This window comes from Momordica charantia (assembly GCF_013281855.1).
Source record: "Momordica charantia cultivar OHB3-1 chromosome 5 unlocalized genomic scaffold, Mcharantia_2.0 BLBB01000005.1, whole genome shotgun sequence".
NCBI classification, from domain to species: domain Eukaryota; kingdom Viridiplantae; phylum Streptophyta; class Magnoliopsida; order Cucurbitales; family Cucurbitaceae; genus Momordica; species Momordica charantia.
Genome location: NW_028275163.1, coordinates 4,607,842 through 4,631,253, shown reverse-complemented (window position 1 = coordinate 4,631,253; position 23,412 = coordinate 4,607,842). Strand labels below are relative to the sequence as shown.

The 23,412-nt window shown below is 33.0% G+C and overlaps 2 protein-coding genes and 1 non-coding gene across 4 annotated transcripts; 2 read left to right on the top strand and 1 right to left on the bottom strand.

The window, feature by feature from the left end:
- Positions 1-7,876: 7,876 nt before the first annotated feature.
- On the bottom strand, positions 7,877-15,618 carry EMB269 (GTP1/OBG family protein). Its single transcript, XM_022282316.2, has 7 exons — positions 14,497-15,618; positions 12,165-12,438; positions 11,454-11,745; positions 11,181-11,340; positions 9,966-10,074; positions 8,688-8,825; positions 7,877-8,468 (listed from the first exon to the last, which is right to left on the bottom strand). Exons 1-6 carry the CDS (start codon positions 15,576-15,578, stop codon positions 8,733-8,735), a joined length of 2,010 nt encoding a protein of 669 aa, XP_022138008.1. The 5' UTR covers positions 15,579-15,618; the 3' UTR covers positions 7,877-8,468; positions 8,688-8,732.
- Positions 15,619-16,867: 1,249 nt separating this feature from the next.
- On the top strand, positions 16,868-23,140 carry FASS (tonneau 2 (TON2)). Of its 2 annotated transcripts, XM_088124283.1 has the most exons (13): positions 16,868-17,203; positions 17,967-18,058; positions 18,320-18,382; positions 18,482-18,580; positions 18,850-18,894; positions 19,007-19,165; positions 19,691-19,762; positions 19,883-20,015; positions 20,221-20,285; positions 21,137-21,212; positions 21,512-21,613; positions 21,739-21,928; positions 22,580-23,140. In XM_088124283.1, the coding sequence occupies exons 1-13, from the start codon at positions 17,065-17,067 to the stop codon at positions 22,815-22,817; spliced, it is 1,473 nt and encodes a 490-aa protein (XP_087980409.1). In that variant the 5' UTR covers positions 16,868-17,064; the 3' UTR covers positions 22,818-23,140. The 2 variants fall into 2 exon arrangements, with proteins under 2 accessions (XP_087980409.1, XP_022137952.1); XM_022282260.2 differs by lacking the exon at positions 18,850-18,894 and having other exon boundaries at positions 16,869-17,203.
- LOC148211180 (small nucleolar RNA snoR104) lies at positions 22,341-22,455 on the top strand. The gene has a single exon (XR_015791123.1). It is a non-coding gene; the product is annotated as a small nucleolar RNA snoR104 (small nucleolar RNA).
- Positions 23,141-23,412: the final 272 nt, after the last annotated feature.

Below are 23,412 nucleotides of genomic sequence, written 5' to 3'. Positions count from 1 at the left end.
AGCTTAATAGGTCGGCCACTTAATATTATGATGAGAAAAATATTATGTGAGATTGTTGTTTCTTATTCTTCACGTGATTGATTGCTCAAACAGTAATATTTATTATTTCTTATAAAATACATAACAAATATTAAAAAGTAAATATAACATGAAAATTTAGAAGTCTTTAATTTTAAAAATAACATTTCATATAAAAAAATTACTTTTTAATTTAAAACTCTACGCACCCAAAAACAACAAAACACGTTTCTATGCTTTTTTCAATTAAAAAAAAATAATACAAGAACAGTTTCTCAATGTAATTTTGTTTTTGTTTAGTTAAGAACAAAAATACAGAAACATTATCAAAAGATTCTTAACGACTATTTTAGCCGTTGTATTTATTTAGATCATCAACTCAACACAAATATTGCTATGTCTTTAAAACTTAAGATTATGCTTCTATTCGAGGTTTCAATTGTTAGCTTCGTTAATAAAATGTTGACATGACATGTAAATAAATTTTTATTAAATTAACGTAATGTGTGACGAATAGTCCAACAAAGTACTGAACATTTCATGGTAGCATTGACTATAGATATATATAAGGTGATAATCCAACCCTTGAACTATGTTTATGTTTAAACATCATTAAAACTTTTTAATATTTTGAAATTAAATACAAAATTATACATGTTCAAAGTATGTGCACCAAATCAAATTTAGTCTATAATTTTTTTATATATATTGCCATTTTAAAGTAAGATTATTGTCCCTTTGTGTTTTAGTCCTTTTATGGTTCTACTTTCTTTAGCTATTATTATTTTATGAACAATAATTTGACCCAAAAATATTAATAAAAATTTAAGACACTGTCCTTCCTATTGAAGCAATCCTTTTGTACAATCTAAGGACAAAATTAAAACTGAATTATAAAATGGAAAAGAGAAAAAAGATGATACCAAATTTGAGATTTGAAAAAATAGAATGTTTTTTTTTAATTTATTTTTTAAGTGTTTAAATGGGATCTCTCTAATCTTGGTGGCAGACCAAATCACTCATGCAGCATCACAGAAGGACATGAAAGACCAAAAATTTGAACATATTTTTGGCCTAATTGGAGCCTTTGGTCAAATGGGGGTTTGACCAATAATAATAATTTTAATCCCATTTTGCCTTTTTTTCAAATTTGTTATAAAAAAAAAAAAAAGGGTTTCAAAATTCAATGCTCCAAAAGATAACCTTTTTGAGAAGCATGCATAAAAACCTTTTGCACATAAAAGCCATATTGACTTCTACAAGTGGGTCTTAAATTTTAGCAACTTTTTTTTTTTTTTTTTGGGTTTTATCAAGAGTTAAAAAGGCTTCTTGACCTAGTTATAATTAAGGGGTAACCTCTCTCATTTGAAAAACTTTACTTTTAGGAATAAATTGAAATCTTTATGATGTAAGCTTTGTTAAATTTTTACAAAATAAATCATAAACTTATAAATTTGTATGTTAGATTGGACTAAATTTAATAGGATCTTAGTTTTACGTTTTCATATTCTATAGGAGCGAATAAATGAAGAGTGAAGGATCATCAACCATAATATTCATAATATTTCTTTGATGATCAAACTTCATGTTTAATAATTTTTTGATACTGACATTTGAATATTGTAAGGTACTATTATGAAAAGATTATTATACTTAATATGAATTTCGAATCATTGAGATGGAATGAGCTCTTGATTAGGACCATTAAAAAAAAACTATATATTATGTATATATATATATATATATATATATATTTTTTTTTTTTTTTTTTTAAGAAAGAAACAATATAAGTTAACATACCCGGAAACTAAAAAAAAAAAAGAGTTATTCAAACAGTAAATGTTTGGAATTCAAATTTACATGAGGAAGAAAGTTAGATTCATCTTATCAAAGTACTTTTAAATGGTAAAAATACTTCTGGAATAAATTGGACATACAATTTCAATATAATTCAAAATAGCATTATTTTTCAAATAAACTAATGAAAAGAGCCCAACATGAACTTAACTAATTGGCACTTGTTTCTAACCTCATAGATCATGAGTTCGAATTCTAATACACATCTTTTCACTTCCTAGTTTTTCTATTTCCTAGTTTTTCTATTATCTTCACAATTTCTCTCGTTCATATCTACATTTTCGCACGATTTTATGCATAACACTCTTTATTAAAATACTTATAATCCACCAAACCAAACATAGCTCAAGTGGCTAAGATACCTAAAGATCATGAGTTCAAATCCCCACCCCCACATGTTGTACTAAAAAAAAAACTTATAATCTATACGTCTTCGATATAAAATTAATAAAAATATTTCTTTTTAAATCATTTCCAAATAACTCGAGCTATCTTAAACACGATCCAATTAGTTGAAAGTATGAGTAAACTCCTTCGTAAATCTCAAAAGTTTGAATTCCCACGTTAGAAAATTGTTGCAACTGTGAATTAGGGTTAGCTACGAAAAGTTCTGGAACTACTTCACGGTAGCAATCCAACCCTAGAGGTAAGGGCATCAAAAATTCACCACTTTCACATTATTCTCTTGCGAACTTAGCATCGGAGTCCGTGTGACTAGAGTCACACCAGTTTAGTTCGATTTGGTTTTGCATGTATTAGTCCCAAATCATGGAGTTTGGTGTGTGTGGTGAGTGGATTCGGAGGACCGAAATCCACGAATCAACAAAAATGATATCTAAACTTAAGTTGACAGTAACCACACCATATATTGATCTACCATCATTGAGACATACCAAAAAAACAATTTTAGAATAATAAGATTTTAAAAGCTAAAACGTATTTTGTGACAAATTAAACGTTGTAAGTTCATATAGTTGTCCAGTGAAATTAATCGAAAATGAAACCTAAAAAAAAAAAATCATATGTTGACATTGGAAATAGAACAGATGACATGTAAAAGAATTGTAGAGATCACGTGCAATATGATGTACTTGAAAACAATATAATACATGGTGAGCTGTACGGTGTAGATTGAGTATTAATTATATACATGTGAAGATGTACGGCGTAGATGAAGAGTGATGGAGAATGTGGTTGATACGATAATTATTAACAACAGTGGAAGATGAATGGGAATGAACGGTCAAAGATCGGAAAAGGGATATTGTGATTATTTAGATTGGACGGCTACGGGCTAAGTCAAACTTACATGAAAGTCTACTTTTTTTGTCCCTACCGTAGGGCGCAAACCACAGGATTTCCTCTCTTTCCTATTTAAAGCAACAAAAAAGACTTTGCTTTTTATTTTATTTTATTTTTTCTTCTTTAATTTAAATAATGCTCACGGTAACTGAGAACTTAAGGTAGTATACAATTTTAAAAAGGAAAAAAAGGACATAAAATAGTAAAAATGATAAGGCTAAATTGTGCTATTTGGTCATTTATTATTATTTTTAATCCTTTTTTCTATTTTTGCCCTTAAATGTTTTGAAAGTTTGGTTTGGAATTTTTATTTCGTTCTTTTAAATATTTTTCAAACATCTATTTTAGTAATCTAGATTTTGTTTAAATCTGTATTTAAATTTTCATATAAAAAAATGTGAAGGGGGACTAAATATTTGACCTCAAAAAGATAATTGATAATTTATCCATTGAACCAACAAAATTCATATTTAGTTATTGTTACAAAAGATGTCAATTATATCTTCATTTTTCATCTTTAATAATAGGGTTAGTTGTGGAATTTTGACAAAGAATAAAATTGAGATTTTAAATGTTAAAAAGATTCAAATAGGAAATAGAAAATAATGTTTAATGGGTCCAAATCAAATTTACAAAAATTTAAAAACTAATTAAATGAAAATAGGCTTGGGTCTCGGGAAAAAACAATAATCCCTAAACATTTAGAATGTTGTTCTAAACTTTTAATTATTTCCTATTTTTTATTTTGAACTCCGTTGTTGGCAATTTGATCTTATATTTAATTGTTTTTTTTTAATATATCTTATACTTAATTGTTATCATAAAAGTGATCCAAATAATAAATGAATGGGTTACTTTTAGATCTTCAATAACATTATAATAACATTTTTACCACATATTAGGCCAATTTTATAAGGTAAATAAAGACAAAAACCAAAACTTTAACCTCGAAACTTGCTTTCAAGAAAAACCTTGAAATAAGGTTAATTACACGATTTTTACCAAAAAGCTTCTAATGTATGTGTCCCCAATTTAAATATTATCACATTTATAACGTTATATTTTTAAACTTTTCATCACCTACCTTAGAAATTAGTAATTCTTATGTGTTTTTCGATACCAAATATTGTAGGATCAGACGGTTGCTCCGTGAAATTAGTCGAGGTGTCCGTAAGCCGCTTCGGACATTCACAGATATATAAAAAAAAATTATTCTCATTAACTATTGTATATTATTTATTTTTTTAATTTCGTAGGTCCCACGAATGAATAGATGATGTAACATGGATATAAATGAGTGGTAAAATTATGGTAATAAAGATCATATATATTAGAATTATAATACATTTTAAGCTCATCATGGCCTACTAATCTCATGATCATAAACATACTCTTAGTTTTTTTTTCCTTTAATTTTCTGAGGAAAAACATATTAATTACTTTTTATGTTTCTCAAAATTCAAGCAAAGGTAGGTGGCTATGTATATAATATAAGATTAGATTGAACTGTTGGGAGAATGATGGCCAATCATCTCCATGTAATTAAAAGTATGTATTGAAAAAAGATAAAAATGAAAATAGTCAGAGAAAAAAAAAAAGTGAAATTTTTTCTTTTGTAAATTCCAAGAAATCCCACTCATTATTCAAAAGTTTCATTAATGATGAATAATAATAAACAGAACTTCTATACAGTGTGGATGTGATCATAAGATCTTCTCCTCAACTTTTATTACTTTCCTATTACTCATTTTCTTCGTAATTTTTTTTGTCTCTAACCCGATTTTAAATATCAACGTAGATGGAATTATTGAAGTCTTAATTTCACAAAACTGTAGATAGAAGTAAGTGATAAAATATAGATATCGATAGACGTTTATGAAAATATTAATATTATGAAAATACCAATTTATCTTTCGTATCAATGTCGAATCTATGAACATATAAAAAATGTCGAGATGAAAATTCAATATCCTCATTTTGGGTGATGAAAACGTGCATTCAAATAAGGATTAAATTCAAAACATCAAGAAAATGGTAAGTGTGTAATTATATTATTAGTCTCTAAACTTGGGATAAAAATCCACTTTAGTCTTTGCCTAATTTTTAATAAATTATTTAATAAAATTTTGATTATATTTTGGTTCATTTACTTGATTAATCAATATTTTTATAGATAAATATTTGAAGCCATATATGGGAAGTTAAAAGTAAAATAGATTTAGGTTTCTTATTGAGTGGTTAGTAGAATTTTTTTATAGGAATTAAAAATAGATTTTTATATAAAGTTTAAGGACTATAACATAATAATATTTAAAAGTGGAAGGGAATAAACCGAACACGTGAAAGTTTTTAGACCAAAATAAACTATAAGCACATAAATACAGACACCAAAATAAGATTTAAACTTTCTTGGTAGGATGAATAATGTCGAAAAGTAATATCACAGGTCAACGCATTGCTCATTTTCTCAAAATTTGGAGGCTCAAATCCTTAACGTTGAACTAAAAAAATGAAACTTAAGAAACTAATTAACAAACAAATCTTTTAGATTATTATTAAGTTACAAGTATTTATTTACAATATTTATATTCACATAAATAACAATTTTTTACATTTTTATACTTTCCTCAATATTTTTTTCGCACACACATGCGTATAAATCATCACTATCAAACTCTTCTCTCCATTATGAAAAATATCAAATGGATATTTTATCTGTGTCAATTATTAATTGTTGCTAAACTTTATATACTATATCAACAATTAAACTCTTAAATTTACAAAAATATTGATAAATATTTTATTTCATAGATGTAAATGAAGATTTATTCAATACAATAAATATATGTGGTCAATCTAAATATATCTCAAAGATGTAAGATCGAAAATAAATATAAAAAAAAAAGAGAATTGATGAGTTATTTGTAGTTAATAAATAAAACACTATATATATATATTTTATTTATATCCGTGAGTGTTCGGACCGACTCACTTGCTCTTCGACTAATCTCATGGGACAACCATCTGATCCTACAACATTTGGGATCAAGAAACGCATAGAAATTACTAATTTTTAAATAAATGGCTATCATGAAATTTGAATTCATTCTCTTCTAATTAATTTTAGTTCATTTGAATCAACGAGAAAAAAATAATAAATAAATAAAAATAGATATTATGGGATGCATTTATTAGAGACAAGACAACAAAATGACATATTTGAGAGTACATTAAATTTTATATATAAAGAAAAGAGAGAACAGAGGAAAATCAGTACTAGGAAGAATCAGAGAGGAATTCTAAACTGTTTTTATCGGAAAATGAGAAACGAATGACATTCTGAAAAGAATTCTGGCAGTAATCTCAGAGACAGAGGAAAAAAAAAACAGACCAAAAAAAATCTAAGTGCATGAAATTGTAAGATTTTTTGCTGTATTTCAGGAGGTGGGTCGGGTTCAGCCTTACTTCTTAACCAATCACCAGTATTTGCAACAGTCTTTAGTTTTATTTCATATGTTTATTTGCTTTAACAAAGTAGGTTTACGTCGGTATGCAATTTGAATTATGTTTATTATTTTGACTTTCACTAATTGTTTTCGTGATATGTGATTCGAATAGTGAAAATTCTGAAAACTAGTAATCATTTCTTTTTTTCTTTTTATTAAAATTAGAACAGGAAAGGGATAATATATTATAAATTATATAATATTGTGAAATAATAATTCTCCAAAGTTTTAACATATGTTTTAATGAATTAATTAATATTATTTTAGATTGAAGTAAATATTTAGTTGATAACTATCTTCGTTTACAAATGTATTATTAAATATAACTTGTACAATTTCTTAACAATTTTTTAAATCTACTACTAAACACGTATTTGAAAACACTAAAAATATGAACACAACTCTATTTTTTGTAATTGAATTTCTTGTTTTCGGATTTCTATTTTTAAATCACCAATAAAATCCACCTCAGTGATTAAGGTTTCTAATTTTCCTAAAATATACTAGGTGCAAATCCTTATAGAAGAGTCAAGAAAAGTACATATAAAATACTTAAAATATAAAATTTGTTGTCTCTCCAATTTCTCTCACTATCTCATTTGATTGATATGAAAAAAGGTTTAATGTCCATACAAAAGCTCAATTAATATTTTCTATGAAATAATTTATAACATATTTTAAATGAAAAATAAACACTTGTTTGCTCGTTTTAATTTTTTTTTTTTTTGGAAATATTTGTTGACATCCAACATTTACATTTAAATTCTTGTATATTTTATCAAAAGAAAATTTTACAATTCTAGAAGAAAAAAAGAATAGGGGACCTTCAAACATAATAAAACTTTGAAAAACAATAGCAAATAAATTTTTGAAAAGGTTTCAACAAAATAATATTTTGGATATCAAAATTTTCATAAGAAATTAGAATGATGTCATCATACAGCTTTACATTACTCAAATTGTGTTAGTTTAAATTACAAATTTAGACACTAAAACTTTCCAAACTATGTCGAATAAGTTCTTAAATTTTTAATGTCATGTGTAATTGATCCCTAAACTTTAAAAAATATTTTTCCAATTCTAAAAGATGTGTAATAGAGCTTGAATTTTAAACATGTTTAACATATCACAAAATTAAAAGTTGAAACACCTATTTAAAAACAATCATAAAATTGCAATAAAAATAGTTAAAATGACCAATAAAACTTGCAATATGATTGACTTTGAAATTATTAACCAGACGTTACTAGTTACTACAGTTGAAATAATAATTAAAGATAAAAGTAAGGAGCCATTATGTTGTCAAGTTTGAGTGGCCGTCTCCATACATAGTAAATTTGACCAATACAATTGGCCTGTAACACTATTAAAAGAGAATTTATTTCTCTACATATCACACCTACAAGGCTACAATAAGATAGTTACACTAAATAAATAATCTCCCGAAAGAGTATATATCAGAGAACTACCTAAACCTTGTGACTAAATTAGACATGAAGACAATCAACCTGAATATAACTCAACTGGTTAAATCACCCGATCAAAAGGTTGTGGGTTCGAATCTCCACCCACGTGGTACTGAACTAAAAAATAGACACGAAAGCATCTATGTGATTGTGTATGAAAAAATTGAACTTTCTTCTCATTTAAGCATTTGAGAGTTGTGTGCAGAAGAGTTTAGTTACCATCACAAATGCTGAAAGGGGGACGACTCGCTGCTATTCTCTTCACTCAGGTCTCCAGCATGTCTAAGGTTGTTCATTTGATCCATTAGGAAAATTCATCCTGCCCACCAATTTTAGCAGAGAGTATAGGTCAAAGCGTTTCAACCGTCGTAACGATGTTTCAGAAACGCGTGCAATATGCAAAAGAAATGCAGACAGCACTAGTATAAATTCACTGGAATCAGTTAGAACCCACCCCATCATTAATCTTAAAAATGATAATTACTATAGTTCCTTAATGCAATATCAATTTCAAAGCAAGAAAATTCCAGAGACGTACCTGCTGTTATCAACATTAAGTTTCCAGTGAGCAAACAAAGATGAGTTACTTCCACTCTGGCCATTTGACCGAATCTGATCTTTTCTTCATATTAGATGGACCAAAACTATTGGGTGAATCATGCCAAATCATCTCCATCTGAAGAGAGACGAAGCAAAAAAGTTATGAGTACTCAAATTTTCTTATCTTAATATCCAAAAATCCCACTCATTCAAGTTTCATTCATGAGGAATAATAAAAATAGAGAGAACTTCGGCAGTGTGGATTTGATAGATTTTGTGTATTTCTTTCAGTTTATCTTGTTTACTTTAATTTTCTCAAGTTATTAACTACTTCTTTTTAACATTAGGTAGTTGATTAATTTCTCAAGGCTTTTCAATTTTCTGATCTATGTTACCCAAACAGGCATCCAAACAGTGACTGAGATACAATGAAAATGAAAAATGTAGTATACAACATGTAAAATATAACTAGCATGTAATGGCAAGATGGATACAAGCCTTAATTCTTTACCTTGATTCTCAAACTTTTTTCAACAGTTGTAGCATAAATTTTAAATGATATATATGAAGAGAAAGTTACTCAATTGTTAATTGCTAAACAATGATGTTTTAGGAGGATGGTGGACCATCATAGTTTGACTCAGTTGTCATAAGGGTCAATGTAAAGAGTAAAAGGCTTAGAAGGAATGAGTTTGAATCATGAGTCACCTACTTAGGATTTAACATTCTACGAGTTGTCTTGGCAACCAAATGTAGTATGGTCACATGGTTGTACTGTAAGAATAGATGAGCCATGTTCAAGCTGAATTGGCCCGAACACTCACAGACATAAAAAAATAATGGCCACAATAAGAGGTTAATGACCCTTAAATGGACATGGAACTACCTTAATAATTATTTTCACTTTGGACAATCATATTTATGATGTGATGAATTTGAGTAAGAATAGAGAAAACGAGCCCTAAGAAGAAACATAGATATTCTAATTGTTCCTAAGAAAGAAGAGAGATACATGCCATTGCAAAAGAATCCAGGTTCAGACCGAGGGGAATCACTCCAAAACTCTATGGAGAAAAAGAACAAATAGAGGTTGGTTACTTTCTACTTCAGGTCATATACTCGCTGGAGTTGTGTATTTGCTTTTCTATAATTTTTTCTCATATTTCAAAATGGTGCAGCTTTGCTTATGAACTATTGGTAACTGGGGTTGAGCCAATAAAATAAAAGATACAAAGTTCCATTTAACTAGAAAATTAAGCATGAATGTAGAATGTACCTCTGCAACAAACACAGTGTCGCCCTCCTTGACGCCAAGTTTTCTGAGAGATTTGTTGACACCACAAGCCTCCATGACATGTTGGAACCTTCTTTCAGATTCCATATAACTATTGCACAAAACACAAAATGCATTAAGTTCAGTGAGACGCAAAAAAGATTGAAAAACTCAGTAATTTCTCAAGATTCATGTTGCAGTCAATCTTGATATCGAGGAATCATCATCCATTAACGGAATATAATCTGAAGCTATGTTGAAGAGGGTAAAAAATGAGAAGTTCGGGGTGAAATCCCATTTAAAATACATGCTGCAGATTTTCCTTTTATGAGAAAAACTTCAGTTGGAAACAAATGAGAGACAAAATACATGCAGCAGATTGCACTTTGCAGAACTTTTTTTTTTTCATATCCGTGAGTGCCCGGGCCAATTTGCATGCACTTTGACTAATCTCACGGCGCACACCTGACCATACAATATTTAGTATTTGGAAATACATAGAAATAAATTTTTAATGTAGGTGACAATCATGAGGTTTAAACACATCCCCTCTCAATTAATTATAGCCCCTTTGGACCAATGAGCCATCCAGGATGGTTTTTACATTATGCTTATCTGAAACGGAAAATATAAAATTGAAGTGTTGAATTACTCCTTATTGGAGCTGTACTTGAAATTTAACTTCGTTCCTCTGGGAAAACAAGGGAACCATAAAACCCAAAAGAGGAGGAATAGAAATGAAAAAGAAGATAAAAGGAGGTGCAGAAACCGATCCATGATTTAACTACCTTGCACCATTTTAACTCAAAATAAAGTCAAAACAAAACAGTATCTTATGAACCAAAAGATATCGCTCTACAACGAAGGAAAAGGAATTCTTTTTAATAAGAAAAAGTTATCTATAACGAAGTATTTAAAAAGCAAGGGGACTGAATAATCAACTCTAACAAAAAAGGGTAGAGGAACTTCTTGTATGCAATTGTCAACTTTACCGTAAAGCACTATAAAAGTTAAACATCTATTTAAATGTTTTCTTCATTTCTTTTGTCTTTGCTCTGATTCTGCTTGAAGGTTTTGCCTGAAGTTGGAAAACCCACCTCACTTTTGTTTCCTAATTCAACTAGTTTGAAGCATAAACTCTCACTCTTAGTCGCTAAATAGGTAGCTCTTGAAAATTATACATATCTACAAAGATATCATGAGTAAAGATGGACTTACCGCCAATTTGTCATCTGAACAAAACGTTGCAAACCAGATCCTACTACATGCCATACATTGGAGCCGTTATCATGAATAATTTCAAAGTCATCAATAGAAGCACTACGCTGCTTGTGTATTCTATCTGCTACATGGTCCAAATTTGCTGGTATTTTCCCACCTAAAATGGACAGAAGTTGTTAACACAAATTATCGATTGTGAATAAATGACATACATATCAAAGATTTATATAATAGACAAATTCTGGGAGTGGGAACAATAATTTATACGACCTTGAGATTCCTTATTGGGTTCTTTACTTTCCCTTAGCAGCTGATATGCAGCACTAATCACTTCATGAGTGCCCTCTCTTTTTACGGCACTTATGCAAAAAGGTTCGATCCCACGAGCTTGTAGCTTTTCCTTGAATGCTGGCCAGTTTTCGTATGCTTCAGGAAGATCCATTTTATTATAGGCAACAAGATAGGGCTTTTCAGCTAGTTTGGGGCTAAAGAGCTCCAACTCCAAACGAACAGCATCAAATTCATATTCTGGTTGTGGTCCTGATCCATCAACCACGTGCACCTACACTTCCACGAGGAAAAATGGAGATTCTTCAGCTTTCTATGTATTATGATGCCAACAAATGGAGTAGAAAAGGTAAAAATAGAAAAGGAGATTGGAGGTTTATTTTCTATCAACAGTGTGGGAGAAGCATTTATGTTTTTCGCCCCTTCCAATAGATCAAAGGATTGATGTGAAATAATATTATAAGCTACAAAGCCATGAAGAAGGTAAATTTATCATCTAGCTTCAAAAACAAACGTGCATATTTTCCCCATATAAGAATAGGTTTTCTATAATTAATCAGTAATCACTGAAAGAAATAAGTGTCGAATCACAAGTCGACATGCCCAAAAATGCTATTAATAAGTAGACAGTCAACTATAGGGTGTGATTTTCTAAATAAAAATAAAAATAAACTATGGGGTGTGGCTTTTTACCAGCGCAGAACATCTTTCAGTGTGACGTAGAAATTCATGGCCTAAACCAAAGCCCTCGTGCGCCCCTTCAAGTAAGCCAGGAAGATCTGCTACCACCATAGTTGAATCATAGTCAAATGAAACTACACCTAAGTTTGGGAGTAGAGTGGTAAAAGGGTAATTTGCTATAGCTGGCTGTGCAGCACTTATCACGCTCAAAAGTGTGCTTTTCCCAGCATTCGGTGCCCCCACAATTCCAACATCTGCAACAAGCTTCAGCTCCAACTCCAACCACCTGAAGAAAATAATTAACACTCCTACCAAATATGAAGCAAATAATATTTATGCAAAGATGGGAATTCCCATATTGTTACAATAGTTCTCAGGCATTCTTGTCGCACTGTACTTCAGTCTAGTCACAAAGACTACAAACAATCATCTATTTATTCATAAAGACCGTAATGTTTTAATACCAAAAAAAAAAAAAAAAGCCTACTTTCACTAAGCAACATAAAATAGTTCTCATTGGTCCTCAGAAGAGCCAGTCCCCACCCCATTACAGTCCCATCCACTGAGATTTCACCCATATTTGCTCCAATGATCTTGTGTCACAATCCATTTGGTTCTACTTTGAAAATGCCACAACTACTGGGACAAAAGATCCAAATTTTTAGAAACCAAATACCCAATCCCCAAACCACAATCTCACAAGGTTTAGGCAGTAACTCCCACCAAACTAAATAGAGCTAGCACCCTCCCCCACACCATCCCGCTAAAACCCCTCACAACTTTTCCAAATTTAGCGCAAATGGAGGAAGAAGCTTTGAAGATGGAAAGGAAGTGAAATGCAATCCAACTCGTAATTAGGGTCAGTATGCCACTTTTAGAAGGAAAAAGAAAAGAAAGTCATTCTTCCACGATGCAAGATGCTTTAGTACTTTTTCCACAACTAGATCCCATAATGAGATTGCTCTTGAATTGTGCCTTAAAGGAGGACCTAAATACGAGAGATGGAGCAAAGAATCCTTACATTCCACCAATTAAGCCAATCAACCAAGCTTAGCAAGATCACAGTTAACATTTCCAATGAAACATTTATCTCTGTTGATCTTGAGACCGAAAATCAGCTGAAAATGGTAAGAATCCTGTTGAGATTAACAATGAACTCCTCCCTCAAAAGAAAATAGTACCATCTGGAAATTTCAAATAGGTAACATGGAACATTTCCTTCCCACCCTGCCTTCGACTAAGCCACTATCACCCACACCTTCAGAAAAAGTCTTTCTTCGACAAAATTAAATTTCAACTCAAGAACTTTGTAGAAAAAGTCTTTCTTGCACAAAACTTTAGCAGGATAATCTCAACTCAAGTGATCATAAGTTTTTTGATATCGATTTTAAGGAAGACATACTCCACCTTACGAACTCTATAACTGTCTATGGCTTTATTGTCAATGAGAACCCCATCCATAATTTTTCTTTTAGCCACAAAGGTACCCCAATTTTATGAGATAACACCTTCCTCATCCTATTTGCTAAAGCCTTGGCAATGTTATTTGTAGAAATCTGTCAAAAGATCAGTCAGCCTTTGCTCTACAAACATTGTCATTTTTAGGAAGATGACAGATGTAGATTTCATTCATATTTCATTCTAATTGAAAACCTTTAGTAAATCGAGCTTAATGATCACCCAACTCATCTCAAGAAAAGGCCACTGGGAGCCATCAGGATCTCACACCTTGGGAATCGTCAAAACTAAACACAACCCCATAATCTTCTCAAGGGTGTGAAAAGCGTACCAAAGCTTTCCCTCTCAAAGTCACTCAAAGGATGCCAATCTAATCCCTCCACAAATGACTTGGAAACTTGGAAGGTGCATACGAGGGAGGCCGCAAGATGGCCACCTACTCTTCCCTCTCCTTGTCCCGTAATACCCACACCACTGTTATTGACAACAGGATCAAATTTTTGAAACTCCTGAAATTGGCAAATTTTTAAAGAAAGACATACTGCAATCCCTTTCCTCCATGCAGTTGACTATTGATTTAAGCCTTCCAACTCGTTTCTCTCTACACACAAGCAACTCATACTTGCCTAGAGAGACTGTGATATGAGTACAATTGGCTTGCTTACCCTCATTCCAATCACAAATGATAATGCATTTGAATAAACGACCGTCATGGGAATTTGTGGAAAATGGTTAGATTATCCGTGCATGTGTTGTGAGACACAGCTGAAGTACCATTTTCATATAATTTTCACGTTTCTGACGGTATTTAATCTAACATGCTAAATCTGGAAAATTAACAAACAAAAAAAAGGAACCATGCAAGAGCAAGAACAAAATAACTTACATTTCTGAACCCTCTTCTCCATTTTCTGAAATTTTGGGGACTTTATTTGTTCCGGACTTGAAGGATGCATTGCCTCTTCCACCCCTTCCGCCGCGCAGCAACAGGGCCCGGTGTCCCGGATGCAACAATTCCAAAAGAACCTCCTGGCTAAATGCGTCCCTTATAACTGTTCCAGGTGCCACCTTCATCACTACATCCTCCCCCTTTGCCCCGTGCTGCGTTCTCCCCTGCCCATGACTACCCCTTCCTGCACGAAAATGTATGCCGTTTCGAAATGGCAATAGCGAATTCATTGACTCATCAACTTCAACATACACATTCCCACCCCTCCCTCCGTCTCCTCCTGATGGGCCACCCATCGGCACATACTTCTCCCGTCGGAACGCCACGACACCATTGCCACCATCTCCAGCTTTAACGTAGATTTTTGCGCGATCAAAGCACCGCATTACTGCTGGCAGCCCCCTCTCCTTCACATCTCCTCCGTCGAGGAAAGAGCTTGCTTCTTCGCCAGTGTCATAAACGTCATCATAACCCGTACCCCCTTCATCAGTATTAACAAATTTCTCGTTCCTAAACGCCGAAACCTTCTCACGTTCTTCCTCTTCTCCTTCGTCTTCCTCCATATCACTATTACCATACTCCTCCACTTCAGAGTCATATTCCCCCTCAAACACTTCAAACTTCCCATAACCAAACCCAAAATTCCCATCCAATCCTCCTTCCCCTTCTTCCTCCCGCTCGTCGTAGTTCAAAGAATCCGAACCAACTTCCTCCTCAATAATCGCAACATCGGAATCCAAAAGCTTCACCTCAGACGAAGACTGGGAAGAATAAACAGAATCAAATGACGGAGAACCAAAGCTAGGAAGAGCGAAGTCTTCCCTGGGAGGGAGGCGAGTGTAGGTGGTTGCTTCGACACCAATGGAGAATAAATCCTTCGGATTGGTTCTGATCTTAACGCTGTTGCCCTCGAGCTTATCGTTCCCGCGAAGCTTCTTCGGCGGCGATGTTCTTCTAGGGTTCCGAATTCTGGGGCGTGCCAGAGCTTGAGGAACAAAGCAAATTGAAATGGCCGCCATTTCCAATTCGGATAAAGCGGCAAATTGCAGAGTCCAGTAGGTTCGCGGGTTTTGGGAAGCTGTAGCGAATGGGTTTTTCCAACCATTTATTTCACGACACGTGTCCACGGACCTTTAACGTTATCTGCTTAAGAAACCCAATCTTCCCTGCAACGACGTCGTTTGTGTCTGGTGGGGATTTTGCTATTTGGCCCGCGAATTTTTTTAAATTTATGTTTCGGGTAATCACTTTTTATTATTTAATTGACGCATTTACTTATACAGTTTTTTATGTAATTTTCCCGATTTTAACATAATTTTTTTATTAAGACATATATTATTATGTCCGAAATCCAAATTTAAATGTATATAATGATTTCATAAATTATATAATTTAAATGATGCTAAAAAATATAGGTAGTGGTTAGTTTAATTTTGTTATTGGTGTTTTGCCAAAAAAAAATAAAAAAAATAAAGATAAATTGCTATTGATGTTACTTTTTTAAATATATATAATTGCATATTTATTCATAAAATACTTGAATATTTTTGTTATTTTTCAATAACACTTTTAACCACAGAATTATAACTTGTCAAGTAATGATGTTCGGTGAAAAGTACTTTCCACCAGTTTAAGAGTTATTTTAAATTAAATATCAATTTTTCGATTAATTCAACTCCTTTTAAATACGTTACTTCTTCGTAGTTTCAATTAGTCGAGGGTTTGATGTAAGGGTTTGTATTGAATTTTATTCTCCATGTATATTTATATTATTGTAGTTTTTTATAATGTAGAATTAAGAATAACGACCGTCTAATAATCGTAATTGTAAATTTGTCACACGAAAAAATAATTTACAAATATAAACAAATTTATCGTGTAACTATTTTTATATCATTTATAAAGTATACCACTTGTATATTGTTTTTAATAATTAATAAAATATTTAATTGATATACTAATAATATACGAGTTTTAGCATTCATGCTATATAATATTCTATCACATGAAAAATTTATACTTATTTATGTTGAACATATTGTTGCAAAAATAAAATTAAAACAAATTTAAAAAATTACGTAGTAGTTGCCCACACGAGTTTGACAATAAATGATACTAGTATATGACAAATAGGTCATGAGTTCGGATGTCCTCCCTGATTTATTGCACTAAACAAAATTTACACGGGTTTATGGTAACTAAAGCCAAGCACTTTGGTGGTCAACTGCGTTATTCTTTAAAACTTTAGAGGCTAAATTGAAAATAACATAACAACAAGGCGCTGATTAGCTATTTAAGTTATTTCCTACGAGGGAGTAGCGACCCATAGATACAGCAGAGAAAGCGAGTTCATTCATCCGCACACCGACCAGCCGGTCGATCGGCGCTAGGGTTTCTTCAGTGGAGCTTCTCCGGCGGCTGAGAGGCATTTTCAATCTGAAAATTGTAGTCGCATTCCAAATTGGAGTTGTTTCGTAGCTTGAGAGCTCCGGCGGTTGCTCGATTATGTACAGTGGTTCTAGTGATGGCGAAGGCCACGAGGCTCCGCAAAGGAAGATCCCTCCTGCTTCGTCTATGCTGTGGGTGAGGAACCTCCGGAGATTCATCGGAACCGGTACCGGGCTAGGATCTGAAGCCTTGATGGGTTCGTATTCCCCCCTCACCCCCACATTTCCCGTTCGTCTTGCTTTTAGTTAATTTTCAGTTTTTATGGACAGTTCTCTCAATCTGTCTGCACTCATTTATTTGTCTTGAAGAAACGTGTTATGATCATTTCAATTTGGTAGATCGTCGTGGACTAGCTGCGACCACAACTAGATTGTGCGGAATAAGGACGGAAATAGGAAGTTATTTTAATTCTTCGAATCTGTAATTTAGGAACAAAAGATAAAAGGTCCAATGCTCAGTTTATTTGAAGAGGCATAAAAGCCAGAACTGGACAAGCCTTGGAATAGCTGTTTCTAGTCAATCCGGATTATTGGATATGATTTAATTTATAAATGCAAATGTATGGCTTGTAGTTTGCATCGCACTCCTTGTTTCGGCCGTTGAAGAAAATTGATCAAGTAGGCTACTTGATGAGCCCTCTAATTTACGTTTGAACACTGATCTTACAATTTTTGCCCTTTCAAGCATGCATGTCCATATGCATAATTCATGCTGCTATAGGCATTCATTGACTCTTTATCACTGTCTTGCCTCTTGGATCTATTTCATTTTAATCTAGCAATTAGCAAATGCCACCGTCTCTATATGCATTCGACAAATTATTGGTTATGGTTTTTTTTTTTTTTGGTTGCTGCTGTTGCATCTTGATTAACTTCGTGCCTGAAAACTAATTATGGATATATAAAAAGTATGACGGTGAAATGGGGAACTTAATCCTTTTTTCCCCCTCTTTTTTGTAGAGCTTGAGACAAAAAGAATTTTACTTGATATCTTCAAAGAGAAGCAACGGAAAACTGCTGAAGCTGGTACAATCCCAAGTTTTTATAAGAAGGCATGTGTTGATTATAGTTCACATGTTCTTAAGAGTAAACTCCACTGCATAGTTAACCTATCGATGTTGAGTAGAAACAGAGATGCTTTATCATGACCTAATGTACTGTTGACATCAGGGTAGAAGCGATGCATTTTTTAATATTATTGTTTTACTTTTAGGTGTATAGAGATTCAAGGTAGAAGAGATGCAAACCCAGATCTTGCCCATGTCATTGATTTTTCTTTGTTTCATTGAATTTGCATTTTTCTCTTCCTTTAGAAACCTGAGGAGGGATCCATCAGCCATAGGGTCCAGAGACTTGCAAAATATCGATTCCTGAAGGTATGATTACTATTCTCCATTTGCATTACTGATGTTCTATTGATTTATCTGCACAAGCACTAATATCGAGCTTTCGCACAACACATTCTTGATGTGCAGAAACAATCAGACCTTCTGTTAAATGCTGATGATCTAGACGCAATGTGGGTTTGCCTGAGGGAAAACTGTGTAATTGATGATGCAACTGGTGCAGAAAAGGTAATATATTTCTGGCTTAATATGTTTAAGCAATGTGCCACATTAGTTTACATCTGCTATAAGCCCTAGCTGAAGTTTGTTTAGCATATCACTTAAAATCATTGTTAAAAGCTTTGCCTGATACAACCAGCTACAACCAACATAGGTTAATATACGTACGGACAACGTATTAGCTTACTTGGAATCTTGAGAGTGTACTAAAGAATTATTTATATAGTTTTTAAAGTTCATATTTTCTGTAACTGGATAATATTAACTTGTTGATTCAGGGCAACGATTGTAAATGGCAACTAACATCCTGTGATTATGATTGTGTATGTCATTGTAATCCTGGTTTACTTCTCCTTACTTGTAGCCTTTATGACTGCAGCGTATTGAGCTAGATCTATCGTAATGCTTACTTGTTTTCTAATTTTGATTCCATAGATGAACTATGAAGATTTTTGCCACATTGCTTCAGTATGTGCTGAGCAAATAGGACCTAAATGCCGGCGATTTTTCAGTCCCTCTAATTTCATGAAGTTTGAGAAAGATGAGTCTGGAAGAATTGCAATTCTTCCCTTCTACCTTTATGTGATGAGAACGGTGAGTTTAGACCCTGAGGAAATAATAATCTGCCATTAACAATTTGCTGCCATCTCAATGTATGAGGAAGTATAAATGATGAAATCAACTGCATTTCAAAGTCAATGGTCATCATGCTGCTTTTTAAACCGTATGACTTTCTTTTGGTCAAGGGAACTGTGCTAATTTTTCTTCCTTTCTTCATTGAAGTAATTTATTTTTTTGACAAAGGCAATTGGATGTTGGGGATTGGGACCCAAGATGCGTGCTCTGAGCCAAATAGTCTCTGCCAATTTAACTGTCCCTATGGGACTTTGTTGAAGTTATTTAAGACGAGATACATAGTTTTCTGTTTAGCATTCCATTTCATCCCCCTAAGATTTCATACTTTTATGTATGAAGTATTCCAAGGGAGTGGAACTTCAATAAATTGCTTCTAGGATATTTCTATGCTAGAGAAAGGGATGTTTAGATGTTTGGAGGATTTTTATTCTTCCATGTCAATTTGATTGTGGTTTCATGTGGGATTTTCTCTTTATTCTGCAGGTCTCTCTTACTCAAGCCAGAATTGATATGAGTGAGCTTGATGAGGATTCAGATGGTTTCCTTCAACCTCACGTATGAGCCTTCTGCATATTTATGCGTTCAAAGACTGGATATACAATTATTTTATTTTGTTCAAGTAGCACTAGCAACTGATGTAATCATATTAATGAACGTTTTATTATCTTTTTGCAGGAAATGGAGGGCTATATTAGAGGTCTTATTCCAAATTTGGCTCAACTACGAGATATTCCTGCATCTTTTGTGCAGACGTATTGTCGTATAGCTGCTCGCAAATTTTTCTTCTTTTGTGATCCTGCAAGAAGAGGTTTGCTGACAGTCTTGAATTGTGTTAGGATTAGGAATGTGTTATCAAAATGTTGCATAGTTCCTTCCTTTAATCTTTTTTCCCTTAAATGTCTATTATTGTACGGTAATATTGCTAATTATATATAGCTTTTGGCTAACGAGTTATCTTCTTTGCGTACAGCTTGTAAAAATGTGTCTTCTTAATTTCATTGTTGCTTTTGTAGGAAAAGCCTGCATAAAGAAAGTGCTGCTCAGTAATTGTTTGCAGGAACTAATGGAGCTGCACCAGGTAGATCATGCATTGATATGCATATTCTCAAGACTTGTATTATCAAAAACTGAATTGACCTTTAGTGTGAACCTATGGTTCTAGTCAAAACAAACCTAAACTTAACGTATGTATAAAAATCAAATTCATAATAATAAGGTGAAATCTGAAAGATTCTAATTCCCTGGTAAAAAAGATTCGTATTATAATAATATGACTAATATAATCTAAATTAAATGCAAAAACCAAAATATGTATATAAACCAAGATGGACCAATATACATTTTTTCCTTTATGGTTGATGGAATTTCAAGTAAATTGAAGAACCTAATGGATCGAACTCATCCTTGGCTACTATGAAACATATTGGCTTTCCATTGGATGATTGGAAATTGTTGAGTGCATTTTTTTTTGTGAGCGATGGCCGGCATTGTTTTGTGAGGATGTAGAGAGATTTTAGGGTACTTAGGCCATGGTCAAAGACACTTCTCACTCTAAGACTTCCAGGTTAGAAGTAATATAAAGTGCTTTGGAAAAAAAAATTGGCTCAAGTGCTTGAGCAGCAAGAAGTACCTTTTGATGTTTGGTTCTAAAGTGTCATCAAAATGATTTGTTATGCTAAAGTGTTTATAATTAAAGAACTTTTGCTAAAAACACTTATTCTAAAAGCATTACCAAACACACTCTTAAAAGAAGTTTATAAAGACTTAAAAGAGTATGTGAACAAAGACACGATCTGTAGGACCCCAATCCATGTTGATAAGACTAACGAGAGACAATGAAAAATTTTTATACAGTTTGACCCAAGAAGAGGCAGTGTACTGAACTACATGAAGATGTGTTACTATTTTAACATATAATCTCTTTTACAGGAAACTGAGGAAGAAGTTACTGATACGGAACAAGCAGAGAACTGGTTCTCTCTAACATCTGCTCAACGCATTTGTGGTGGGTAACATTCATCTTACTTGATGACCCATCGTGTGTTATTTCCTTCCTTTATCTTGGTGCTGATATTTTGTTTGAAGGGTTGGTTATTTTAGGTGTTTGTCCTTTTCAAGTCCTTGTATGTTGTTGATTCTGCACTCACCGTACGGTTCAATTTTAAAGAGAGAGCCGTAAACCAACCCCAACGTATGGGATGAACTTTATTTGCCTAGGTTCTACTTTTTTAGATGCATGTGATAAGTGTGGAAAATTGGAAATAAACCTATGCTTTTAGTTGGCTGACTACTTTATTTCTACAGACATGTTTCTTGCCCTTGATAAAGATATGAATGGAACATTGAGCAAGCAAGAGCTTCGAGATTATGCTGATGGGACGTTGACTGAAATTTTCATTGAAAGAGGTTTGTTCTACTTTTATTATCCGTCACTATATGCTTTTCTAATTCAATTATTTTATGAAAACATGATTCCAATGCTATTTTCATGTAAATTTTCAATTCATTAGTTAATCATGTGCTTTCTATAGTTTTTGATGAGCATGTTCGTCGGAGCAAGGGTGGAGGAAACACAAGGGAGATGGACTTCGATAGTTTTCTGGACTTCGTCCTCGCCCTTGAAAATAAAGACACTCCAGAAGGGTTGACATATTTATTTCGGTGTCTTGATCTTCACGGGAGGGGTCACCTTACAACAGTGGATATTCATACTCTTTTCAGGTGAGAAGTGACTCTATCCATGTCGGGAGAATCTTATTTCTTTGACATTTTCTAGCTAGTAAACATGGACACGTTGGGAACACATTATTAAAATTTTTTGTTTTTGATAATATGTGTATATATCAACGTAGTAATATTTGTAACTAAATTAATCATACAAATTGAACTAAGCAAAATGTGCTTCCTTAATACATAGATGACAATAGTACAAAATACAAACTTTACAATAAAAACTAAATAAAATAAATAAAGAAAATCAGTCTTTCATACAAAAAAAAAAAACTAAAAATCTCGTCTCAAACTAAAAATCCGTGTCCATGCTTCCTAGTTTTCTAGTACTTCTCGATTTGAACCGTCTTGTTTAATTCTGATCAACTAAGTCCAAATTCCTGAAATAAAGGAAGTAAAAGAAGGGGAGCATCCTAAAGCTGAGATGTTACTTGATACAATCTTCCTACATAGTACATCTGTATTTCCTGCTTGTAGAATCGAGCTATTTCTACGAGCCTCAAAATATAGAGACATACATCAATGATTGTTATTATATTTGTATGAAGCATTTTCAGTAGTTGCATGCTACAAAGCAATCTCTTTTGGTAGGTTAAAGGATTGCTTATTATGCCAAAATAATTTTTATTTTCCCTGATACAGAGATGTGCATCAGAAATGGATAGAGGGTGGGAACTACGAGTTGTGCATCGAAGATGTGAGAGACGAGATATGGGACATGGTTAAGCCAGTCGATCCTCTAAAAATTACTTCAACCGATCTACTGAACTGCAAGCAAGGTGGCACAGTTGCCAGCATGCTAATAGACGTGCGCGGTTTCTGGGCTCATGATAACAGAGAAAACCTTCTCCAAGAAGAAGAAGAACCCGAAGAAGAATGAATTTAGACCGATAATCCTTCCTCTCTGCTAACCTGGAAATAGCCCCTGAAGTTTGGGATTTGTGACATGAATCTTCAAGTCGGTTGGTTCGAGCTACTATGTGAAGTAGATGACTGCTTTAATGTATACTACCTATCATGTTTGAGGTACATATGCTAAATTTTAACTTACTTTTCTGATTCTGACTGTTTTTAGTCCTACTTACGACGCAAAATCAAAGCTGAAATATTGGGTGTAAATCAATTTTAGACATGGAGAAACACCAAGATTGTTATTAGCGCATTTGGAAGTAAGAAGGTATCTCTATGCTGCATTTCTATTGACACCATTAGATTCACCAACCTCTCACATAATGAACCCAAAGTTGGGTTAGATTCCCTACTATTTTGCTTGCTAGGGTTAGGCCTTGGGTTGTTTTCTTATGCTAGCAAGTTAGATTTCAAGTCCTTTTAGTAAAATGCTTTAGTTTTAAATCTAATAAGAAATGCACTTCGATGTCTGGTTTTACATTCTTGAAAGTGCTTTCTGATCTGACATTGAAGTCAGCTTTTACCTTGATTTTGAGTGAGACATGCTTTTTGAAGTCGCTTTCACT